This window comes from Lissotriton vulgaris, chromosome 10 (assembly GCF_964263255.1).
Source record: "Lissotriton vulgaris chromosome 10, aLisVul1.2, whole genome shotgun sequence".
NCBI lineage: Eukaryota > Metazoa > Chordata > Amphibia > Caudata > Salamandridae > Lissotriton > Lissotriton vulgaris.
In genome coordinates, this window is record NC_141698.1 from 724,452,398 (window position 1) to 724,464,619 (window position 12,222).

Genomic DNA, 12,222 nt, shown 5'->3' on the forward strand with positions numbered 1-12,222 from the left:
TGAGTATCCATCAAATACAGCGGGGACAGCAAGAATGGACATTGTACACAGTAAATCACATACATCTACCACAAGATGATCAAAACATTTAATTCGGTTTCAGTTTTACACTACCAAACTTTTAACACCAAAAGAAAAAGTTACTTACCCTATAAGGTTGGTCAGAATGAAGACTGGTATTCTTCATTGACAATTTATTTCCTGACCTCGAGTGAAAAGATCCAGGAACAACTTGAATGGGTCTTGATCCACAAACCCAAGAGATAAGGCAACCTTAGTAATAATGCAGACTTTAGGAACTAGTCTCGGACTGTCAAAACTACAGATGCCAAAACCTTGATGTACCATTATTTAGCGGACTACGTTTGTATCATGATATATGAATAAAGGGAATTAATAAAACAGATTTTACTACCCTCTTGAGCCCAAACTTAAGAATTTCTAGAAACACTACACTTTGCAGGGCACTATGCATAAACCCTTGGCATTATTTTGAAAATTACACTCAAAGGAAAAAAATCTGAAGATTTGGATGAAAACTACCTGAAACAAGCTTAAGTCTCACAGGAACGGAACATGAACCTCACGTATTCCCATTATCAAAGGAAAGCTCAACATTTGGAATACTATTTGAAAGGCTTGGAGAGAGGAAATTTCGAGTCACAAACTGAGCGGTTTAATCCACAATGTAAGTTAATTTCCCCAAGGAGTCACTGGATCTTAAAGGGGTGGTGGCCACTTCCACACTAAAAACATCCAGAAAGGTAAAATGAAGTGGATTGTTTCTATAGTGCTGTAGAAATGAAAGACGTACCACCACCCAGTGTACAGGAAAGAAACCCAGACTCATAACAAGGTAGAAAAGGGAAATCCTCATACGGTTCCTCATGAACTAGTGTCTGGTGTAGAGCTGTACGCCATGATTTGCACATTGCATCCCTTGCTATATTAGCATCCTTTTGCTTTGCTACAACCAGGTTCTGAGGGAATGGCTAGGATGTACTCCAGGAAAGGACTAAACACTTTGTATAGTGGTGGGGGGTCTTATATGAAACCCTGTGCCCCTCAGTCAAAATAGGTTGGACCTCAGGCACCTAACCTACTTGCACAGCCACTACTTAGTCTGGAGCTTAGAATAATATTCTACTACATGGAGTAGGACTTGGAAGAGACCAGGTATGTGACTGGACATGAAGAAAAAACATCTTCAGAAGCACGAAGATGACTATATTCAAAGTTTTGTTGCTCGTGTCAGCAAGGAGGCAAAGGGATGTAGGACAAGTGGATTTAAATAACAGCATTCAAAACCTAATGGTTTACATGCCATAGGCATGTTAGAGTGAAATGTGGATTATAACAGATGTACCAATAAGACATTATCCAAGTTACAGGCTTTAACATATACATGGTGTAGGGTGGGTACGTAAAAAATGTCTAATACAGACCCTTCGCTTCTTGTGCTGCCGGAAAAGATCTAGACAAGAATGTGGTACAAAGTGTCATGAATAGTGGTTTTATGACATTTGCTATGGTTCCAGTCTCAAAGAACTAAGGCAGTCTTAAAAGAAAAAAGGATAACGTTTACTAATTATTACCCACTCAGATTTCGTTCAACGTCATGGCCCTACTTGGTGAAATACTGACAGGGAGTACCTTTAAAGGAAATTCTCACAAGTTCCATCCTGGTTTCAGTGAACATGCAAATTATTTTTGTAGCGTAGAGCAAACAAATATTTCTGCATGGACCAAACGTCCTATATTAAGTCTTGCTATGGCCCACACTTGATCAAGTAGTCTGAGCCCTTGTATTGGGATCAATAGGAAAAATTAAGCAGAAATTAGTTTATCAATGGTCATGAATATCAGTCATAAACTCCAGGGGGTGTGAAACCACATCTATGAATGTTTAATGCTACTTAATCCTTATAAATACTCTTTAAAGAAAAAGAGTGAAATATAAATTTGCAGTACCACACCATTTGCTTGGCTGCATCATTGTGTTGAGAAGCATGAATGGAGAGAAAAACATGCCAATATTTGAATGTGCAAACTGAAAACCTAGGAAATTATTATTATTATTTTGAAGCTTATAAAGTGCACAGCTACCCCCAACGGGGGTGTCCCGGCGCTGCAGACAACCGATACCAGAGAGATTCAGTGGGAGCTAGATCTTGGAAAAGAACCAAGTCTCGAGTTTCCTCCGAAACAAGGATTCAGTAGGGAGAGATCTGAGATACAGCGGGAGGCTATTCCAAAGTTTGGATGTGGCCACCGCAAAGGCCCGGCCCCCCGTTCGTGCAACTGAAAACCTAGGAAATGGATTCCTAAAAAGAATTGCATTTCATAGATTCCACCTAATCCCAACTTGAAAACTGAACTGGAAAGTAACTTGCTTGACAAATATCTGGATCCTTGCGGCCAGTATTAGGTGTATAATAAACACCTCCCTTTTCAGTGGCAAAGTCCCAGAATTAATGAAAATAGGCATTCCTCACTCCACACATGAAGAAACTAGTGCACGACAATTATTAGTTATCCAAAACATTTCTTCATTTATCTTTTTTAAACACATGGAGCAGAACCTCATCTTTAATGAGCATTAATTAAGACTCAGACCATCACAAGGAACATAATATGGTCTGACCGAATCATTCTGCCAAATAGACTAGCTCATTAGGCATAACTAGTGGTGGGGATATCAGAGACTGCTATTGTTTGGATTCAATTACTCGTTCAAAATCAGAACCCAAAATATTGAAAAGGAGCAAATGTCATCTTTGTGTAAAGTGCAATGTGGAGTAACTCAGGGTTCCTCAGTCCACACTAGGTTTCAAATTCTACTTGCTTCTTAGAGCAAATTTAAATGGCCCGGCGCAATTCTAGATGCATGCAGAGGATACCCATGCATATATTAATCTGTAGAACAAAGTGGTGAAACATTCCAGCATAGCAGGGCGCTTTGATCAGATTGATTTTTGGATTAATTAACGTTTACTGTGTCTGAACGGAACCTTAATCATAAAGAACGTTGGTTTAACAGGACTACGAAAACACGGCCTTTACTCACCCCATCGTAATAGACAGGATTACAATTTTTGATTGTATTCTTCAAATAAATGCATGTCAACAGCCTAACTTTCTGCACTGTTGAAATTCTTTATCTCCCTTAGCCTAGCCATGAAAGAAAGGTAAAACATGCCCACATATGTTTGCATTACTGAATTTTAGTCTGCACCAGTCTTCCAAAAGGAACAGATTAGCAGATTGTACAGAGAAAAGCCAATTCGCTAAATGGCGCTTCTATCTATACACAGTTGACCATGGTATGCATACTGATGGCCCTGTGATCTGCCTTCAGTCATCTGACCCATTAACACTTACAGGATAAACCGTGCTCAAAGACTTCGTATGCCCCAAATCGAAGGTTGCCGTTAGTGCTCAGCTTCGCAGAATTTCAATGCACAGAAGCTTAAAATGCGAGCATTTCAATGAATGATGGTAATCTAAATGTTCATGGAACAGATAAAGAATTCCAGATTCAGGCCCAGTCTGTATATCAGTTTGGGATTGGATATTCAGAACAGGGAAATGTATTTTAGTTCTCTGTAGAAGCACCAAAATGGTTAGCCCAATAAGTCAGGCCAATATTCATCAATCATCTATAAAATGCGGTTACTTTAACTATCCAGTTACATAGGTAAAATGGCACGGGCATTTAATAGAAGTAGACAATTTTCTAGAAAGATTGAAAGTCTTAGAAATGCTGTGTGCTTTGTACATGTTGGTCATCCTTTTGTATGTTTTGGTTATGACTGTTACTGGATTCATACCTCCCCTTCATTCTGCACACTTACAAGACTCCTTAACCCTTTCCTTTACCACAAGACTCATTAACCTTTTCCTTTACCACAGTCTAAAATATCCTACATTCCTGCCCTGCAAACACTTGACTTAACTAGTTTTTCTACTGTTCATTTTAGTAAAAGATTAAAAAAAGGTATATTCTTGATACCTGTATTATAGGGCCAGAATGGATTATATATGCTATACAAATTTCAATTGCTTAGATGAATAGATGGGTATGCCTACTTAAATTGAGTGGCACTGCTGACTACAAAGCATGACGTTTCAAGAGGCATCCTTAACTGGTATAAGAGGAAAATCTCAGCATTGCTATGGTTCTAAGAAAGTGTTGTAAAGATTTGACTAATAAAAGAGCACTAAAAAGCCAGCTACAATTCAAGATCCTTAGCCAGAAAAGGCATAACATTTTTCAAAGAGCTCCTGGGTCCAGTGACTGTAGGGCAGGGCTTTCAAAAATGTGGATATATGGAGCATTTCACCAGGAAATTATCTTGAGTAAAAAGAATAAGCACAGATGAGTTTTAGTCATTTGTATCAGACCCTATGGCACTTGCATCATCTGGTACCTTTCTAGACAAATATTACTTTGCAACAATAGAAGTAAAACTCATACAACTTATCGTAACCTGCCATTCTGAAAAGTAATATGCCTTCACAATCCTGGTGATATTAAGCTAGTGTTTGACCTCCCTCTTTCCCAAAAAGGACATTGTCTGAACTGAAAATGTAGGCTGTTGTCCTCCAAAGTGATTACAAGGTCCACTATTTGAAGAGGATGAGCCTAACAGTTGCTTTGTTTTTTATTTATCAAAATTGTGGCAAAGTAAACATTACTCTTATAATATAAGCTAACAATTGCTATGTAGGTTTTGGACAGCACGACAATTCTGCAGCGCAAGTGTTTAGGGATACGGTTTGTTCAGACGAACTCCAAAGCAAAACATGTAAATTTAGAGTACAATACCACAACTACACACAATTGCCTACCTATCAGATTCTTTCCGCTCTGCTGAGGTTATAGGCTGTGTTCTAAACCTCTCCGAGGACTTTCTACTTTCACCAGGAGTAATATAGCGGCGTGGCTTTCGACTGCCTCTTTCCCTTTCAGAACCAGCCGACAATTCAATACCTGGTGACGGCATCTCAACTCGAGATTCACTTTTCAATCACAATGAAGGATAGAAATTAAATTAAAGAAATGGAAAGAAAAGGAGAAAAAGTAACAGATAGACGCAACTCAAAACAAAAGTCACTCAAACTTAGTCTAGATCACTTCACACAACTCTCATGCATGTTCCATGCAAAGAAGTATGGCACGCATGCCAGCTTTGCCATTACTTGCATGAGCAAGCAAGGGTGCACAATTAGGGAGGACTGTTCTACCACACAAATACTGGAATATGTTGCGGTGAGCTAAGCGACTTGTGTTTTAATGCAAAACACAACTAGTATTGAGGTGTGGGTAAGTTCACAATGACGTGCAAGGGTAACACTGAAACAGGTTTGAAACATCACCTACAGTTCAGGTTTCTTGTTGGACGAGGCAGTCTCCAAATAGGTGCTACGAAGCTGAGCAACAGAAACCTTTGTGTCCAGTATGCCAACCTCGCCATTGGGTAGACTTGCTTCTGCAGTTTGAAAGTCAGCGCCTTGCTTCATGGTTGGTTCTTTATATTTAAAGACTTCTAGCTTTGAAGAACCCGTATCAGCGGACATCGAGCGAGTCAATAGCTTATGTTTCATGGTAGACACTTCTCGAGTAGGACCTTTAGATTCAGCAGGGCGCAAGACAGATCCACTATGGATGTACATAAGAGTTTCACTTCGTTCAATGTTTTCAGGGATCGTGCTCTGAGAGTCTGACATCTGTCGAACAGAAAGCGGCATATCTTTCCGAAGTGCTGAGGTTTTAACAATTGGCTTTCTTATAAGAGATACATCAAGTGTGGATTTTCCTTCTTCCGCACATCCCCTATCATTTGTGCTCAAAGCCGGTCCATGAGTTTCTGATGGAAGGACTGTCCTGCTTTTTAACAGCTTTCTAGGCTCCTGTTGCTCATCCGCATTAGATGGTGGGCTTTGCAAAATATCTACTAATTTGCTTGTCTGAACTCCGTTGCTTCCTGGTAATTTAGTTACACAGCTGACACTAGCAGGTACATTAAATCTGCTCACGGACACCGGTTCTGGTTCGTGCATCTTGACTATCTTGGCAGTGTGGGCAAGGCCAGCAGGTTGGATATGGCCATGAATTGGTTGATTAACTGAACTGATTGGATGGGTAGAAACCCTATCAAATGCAGAGGTTTCAGACTGCAAAGGCATGTAGTGCACAGGAGCGGGATGGTGCTTTCTTTGAGGAACCAAATCTGGGGTAAATTCAGGGCTCCCACGTGAGCTTTCATCTTTCACCAGCCTCTCTCTAACTTTAACTCTTTAAAAAAGAAAAATGATTAGTGCTCTCATTATCCATACAAGATAAATGGCAGGAGAATGAATACACAATCTCTACAATGCTCATTTAGGAGTTCGCCTCCTGATTGATCACAACTTAACATATTAAAGGCCTTCTGTCAGATAAATGTCAGAGTATCATGAGAGATGTCCAGTTTGCAAGTATGGAATTGTGGAAAATTGAGAACCAAGAATTTAACATTGAAGCAGTTACATTACCATCTCTACAACCAATTGCTAGCAGGTATATTGCATGTTTATTTTGACCTAAATGTCAAGATAATGAATTGTAACTTTCAGTTAATAGTATGTTTGTACAATGAGGTTAATGTGCAGAAAAAGCACAAATGCAGAGAAAAGGTCTCAGTATTAAATGATTTCATCTACACACAAAGTGGACATCTCTGCACCCACAGAAGCATACAACTATGGTAAATTTGTTTGTATTCACAGAAATCGTAACTAAGCGCAAATTACATGAATCTACAGAGAAAGTAATATAGCTTGACTTGGGATAATCAAAAGTTCAAACAAACTGAAGTACAGGGATACAACCCAAACCACCAATCCAGTTAAACACAAGTATAAAAAATAGATTGCAAATACCAATCCCTACAGTTTTAATAAGATTTACTACTAAAACCCAGTCACAAAAAGGGGCCATTATACAGAACCTTTTTTAAGGTCAGATCACTCAAATAATTTTTGCAAGACTATATAATCTGAAGCAAATTGTTGGCCCAATCTTACTCTCAACCAAATGAAGAGCTTGAGTGCACGGAGTGCAAAGTCACTTCCTTCAATGCCTAAATGAGATAAATAGCACTTCACATGCTCTTTATGTTGTCATAATTTACGGATTGCAATGGCTGTTAGTTAAGTTTTTATGGACAAGTTCCATTCCCTAAAAAGGGTATATTTAAGAACCAAGAATGTAATTAGGAAGGAAAAGACGATGAGAAGTATCCTGAATCAATTCATGATTGCGACCAACATCACAACCCCTTATAGTCGCAGCCAAGAGCAGTGCTCCTAAGTGGAGGAAAAATGGGCATAGCGCTTTAATAATGAGGAAGTGTAAATGGACCATGCAAATTAGGCCAACAATTCACAGACCGTAATCTAGACAAAGATATAGTTTTAGGAAAACTGATTGGAAAATCTGTCTAAACTACTTTGCTTTTAAGATCTGTGGCAATGGCCCTTCACTATCAAGGACATCTGCAGATGTTACAGAGGTCTTCTTTAATGCTAGTGAGCTCCCTAGCATAGTGGGGTGTGACTTCTAGAATCTGGATTTTCTAAAACAGCGCTCCACTAAACAATCAAAGAAAATATATATGCAATACTAATTTTACAATGTATGTAATGAGCTGAACTGTAGCAAAAAGTCAATTGTTGCTAGAGTTAAAAATCCAACAGCCATAAATATTATCAAGATGCTAAATAACTTAATTCTTATGGTTTTAAAACAATATATGATTACCTAAAATATAGCTGCTATGTAAATTAAAACACTATAGCTTTGGATGTACTTATTATTAAAGATCAATTAAAACAGGGTGAGGTTATACCATACAATGAAATTTACATTTTATATATGTTTGAAACAGACGAGGGTCCAGTAATCTTTTTTTCTGCAATGAGAATGTAGTCTGCCCCACAAGAGAAAAGCTTGCCTACATAATGTCAAATACAGCAAAGTGGCAATGTTAAAACTCAAAAGGTAGGAAATCCACCTAGATAAAACACTGAAAGAATGTCAGAGGAGCATACAGTGCAGAGAAATGTGTAATGGACAACGCTCTCTCCTAGAGTATTTCAAACAGGATTTAGTGCATTAGAGAGCACCACAAATCCCATTTCCCCAACACTGGAAAGTGAACAGGATTCCTTCAGTAGACAAAAGAGACTAACTTATGAGCATCTGGAAGAAGCAGTGCTGCTACATTCTGAATGATGGGCATGTGACTTTTGAAGTGTTTGCGGATGGTTCAAGTAACCACGTCAGGTCAAAGCTCATGGGGCTGGCTTTGTCTGATAGATTTTTAGCCTGGTCGACGATAGTTTTCTTTTGGTTTCATAAAACTATTTGTGAATAACTGCCAGGCACCAATGCTCCTAAAAAAGAAACTGATGAATGGAAGAAATATCCAAGATTCACAAGGCACACTTTCATAGCAGTTGCTGGTAGCCAAGTATACTACACAGTGTAGGTGTGCGCTTTGTGAAAGAGAAGAGCGTCCTCAATCACAGTGAAGTTAGCCAATTGCCACTGCACCTTGCTGTGGTGGACAAACCAAAAAAAGAGATAGGCATAAAATGGAGAGCTGGAGTAAAGCCTCTAGAAGAGTAGATTTAATTTTAGGTATATCAGTCGTTCTTATACAATGCCTGCCCTAACACAATTCCTATACATGAGCGGAGAAGATGCTAATGCAGGGAGTACTAATATACTATGATCTTAGGAAAAGGATATAAAAAATCTTCAAAAGAAAACTTCAGATGGAAATAAGTTAGCAAATGACAAGACCGAAGAATAAAGACTAAAGTCGTCATTTGAACAACCAATATTTTAGACCGTTTTATAAATTACGGACATTTGCCCATCTAGGGCGTCGAGCAGGGAGGCTACCTCAAATCAAGATTGCCAATTCCCTTCAGTCTTCATCCGTTTTATTTAAGCTCAATTTGAATAGAGGGCATTTCATTCAGGCCACAACCTTCCTGATTCACAACTGAATAAAGGAGTAGCAACAGCTAGGTCATAAAGCAAGCTTGGAAAGGATTGGTTGTCCGCATATATGTAGAACTTTCATTGCCGACACTTTCATCCCACTCTCCGTCCATTTTTCTGTCAGTGTTCCATTCAGGTTTGTTTCACCCACCCTGGCAGAAAGCATGGGGAACACGGTCAGCCCACTTTAGCCACTGGCTTAACTTTGAACAACCGGATTCTTCTTTGGCACAATGTCCTTTTACACAAACTATCTGATTGTTTAGTTTTTTTTAAAAAATTACAAACCTTGGCAAAGCCAAACATGGCAGCAAACGCCAGGATGACTGGCTTTGCCACAGTTTGCTCTTTATCAGCTCCAACTAAGCATGTACATCAACTGGAAGTGATAGCAACTAGAGGGATCTATATGAAGTAGGACAGTTGAGATATTACTGGTTTTATAGTTTGATATCCCCAACTTCATGGTGAGCACAGACTGCAGCAAATAACAGACTTTTCTCCAACCTAAATAAACCATATAGGGGAAGATGGAGCTAGGCACAGAAGGATCGAACGAGTTGAAACCTCCAAAATCATGTATTTGTGTTCTTCTGTCTAAAGACAGAACCTTAATGGACATGCAACGAGGAAAAGGTTACCCGTTTGGGTACTATAGCGGACAGAAAACAATTGACATGAAGTGGTCTGCTTTCAGACACTTAAAGGTCGGGGAACAGGAGGCCTGGGTCGGCTAATCCCAATCAGATGGTCATATGATGACTTATTTTCATTTAACTGAAAGCATGCCTAACAGAACTGGTGATCCTATTTTCTGCTGCTTTAATGTACTAGAAAACACATTAAGCATCCGACACCAAATACCTGTCCTACACATGTCTCACATTGCAGGTAGAGGTCAACTATGAAGGAACCAAGCAAATCTGACATATAAGTGACAAGAAAATTGTAGCAGAAGTTTAAAAATTAGTCCTCCACCTATGACAAAAGGATAATGGGTAGTCAAACACCAAAGTATGAAGTACTGCCAAAAGAGGTAACCTTGAGTGAAAGAAGTGTTCCAAGATCCCAGTCTTCTGTTTGAGAATAATAACTTGATGTTCATTAGTACCATGCAAAACAATTTAGTTGGTGGCATTGGTACAGTTATTGGCAGCACGTTTCATATTGAAATGCCTTTGGCAAATGGTTTAAGGTTTCTACCTCACAGATAAAGTACATTCAACAGTAATGGCTATGGAGGGACATCCTCTGAGAGGAGCCCACTTTCTCTAAGCCCCATGTCAACCCACAAAGCTGTACGCTCATCAGCTGAAGGTGAACGCCAGCAATAAGTGACCTTACTCAAGATTAAATTGTACATCAACTCAAGCGGAAGAACTTTAGGCCCATCTCATTACTCCCCTTATTTTCCTCTAAGGTGGCAGAAAAATATATCAATCTACAGCACTCTTTTATTAACGCAAAGGATCTTCATGAGACCCAATCTGGTTTTCATCCCAAATATAATAAAGTCGGTACTTCTGCTTGCCTCCCGATCTATCCATCAGGTGGTCAATAGCGGAGACACTACAGCTCTGTCATTGCTGGACCTCAGTGCAGCTTTTGACACTGTAGCGCAGCCTTCTTTGTGGTACGGAGGAATTGGTGGCAAGGCGCTGCGGAGGTTGGCCTCCTTACAGAGCCACACTTTTCAGGTGGCACAAAAAACATTGTCTTCTAAGGTTCTTACTGCAGCATGGGGTGCCCAAGGTCTTCTCTCTTAGCCAGACGTTATTCAATCTGTATATGCACCCCGCACTAGGGCTTTAACAGTGTCGTATGCAGATACTCTCTCTCAGTAGGCGGTTCTGCTTAGATCTTGCCTTATGGAGGTGGCAGAGCCTTAGTTGTCTCAAGCTAAATGCTAGCAAGACTGAAGTCCTCATCACTGAGAAGCAGCCTTTAATTTGGTCCTCGGGCCTGGTTGCCCGATTCTCTAGGCCTCTACTGGTGTCCAAAACTAAAGTAAAAGATCTAGGTATCCGATTTGACTGCACATTATCATTTGACAACCAAATCTTAAGCCTAGAGGGACAATGCTTCAGGATCCTAAAAACATTTCTTTTTAAAATCCTTGGTTTTCAGTCAGAGGCAGCCAAGAAGACAGTGGTCCAGGCTCTGGTCATGTCCAGATTGCATTACTGCAATGTGCTATATTTTGGCGTCCCTCGGTCAACTTCTGAGACTTCAGCTGGTGTAGAATGCTGCATCATGGCTGCTGCTAAACCTGCCCAGACGCTCCCCTAATGTCCCCGCTCTGGCAAAATTGCACTGAATTTGCCTTTGAAAGAAAGGGTGTCCTTCAAAGCTGTGTTCTACGGTTATAGAATTTTCAACTGACTGTCCTAGGTATTTGCAGCCTTTAGTTCCACCTTATACCCAAAGAAGAGAATTGAGATCTGCCAGGCCTCATTGGCCTGTATTCCCCGCATTAAAAAAGCTTGCATTGGATGATGTGGCTCTGGCATCTTATACGCCAAGATGGGGAAAGATCTTCCCCCTTTTGCTTTGGCAGGAAAGTCTGAGCCAGCTTTCCAAAAAGCTAAAAACCTGACTTTCTAAATCTGCATAGTACCTTGAGCTCACCTGATCTGGACTTTGGGAGCAAAACCGTAGCACTGGGACACTTCAGACGAAGTAGGCTTGCGCTTTTTTAAAATCACATTATTATTAACTACTATGTTTAAGGGGGATGCATTACTAAGCAAAATAATTTTTAAGCTAGGTAATAGTGTGCATATTTTATTATTTGGCCCATTGAATCAGTTTTCAAAACTTAATTTGCTGGATCATGATGAGAATAACATGTACCAGGAAATACATGTACTTTTTTTTTAAACATCAGTCCCCATTTTAAATTAATGGAAGAAGTCACCTGATCCATCTTTCTGAATTTATATAGAACTAAAAATGGTGTCACTCCTGCAATAACACATTTTATGATCCTAGTGTATGATTTGACTTTTAAATGGAAAGGATAATGTTACTTACCCAGTAAGCATCTGTTATTGGCATGTGAGCTATAGATTCACATGCTTTGCATACTCCTGCCATCTAGTGTTGAGTCCGGATGTTTACAAGTTGTTTTTCGTCAAAGATGTCTTTCCAGTCATGAGGTAGGCGAC

General features: G+C 39.7%; 1 protein-coding gene across 28 annotated transcripts in view; it reads right to left on the reverse strand.

Annotated features, from left to right (window-relative positions):
* The window catches only part of SVIL (supervillin), an 807,080-nt gene that overhangs the window by 386,234 nt on the left and 408,624 nt on the right, over window positions 1–12,222 (reverse strand). For 21 of the 28 annotated variants that reach the window (XM_086941578.1, XM_086941573.1, XM_086941576.1 and 18 more), the window contains 2 exons: window positions 5,384–6,298; window positions 4,852–5,022 (listed from right to left, as the gene is read on the reverse strand). The exons of the other annotated variants lie outside the window; for them this stretch is intronic. In XM_086941578.1, coding sequence (XP_086797704.1) covers window positions 4,852–5,022; window positions 5,384–6,298 — 1,086 coding nt within the window. The remainder of the gene's footprint in view (window positions 1–4,851; window positions 5,023–5,383; window positions 6,299–12,222) is intronic. 28 annotated transcript variants of the gene reach the window in all.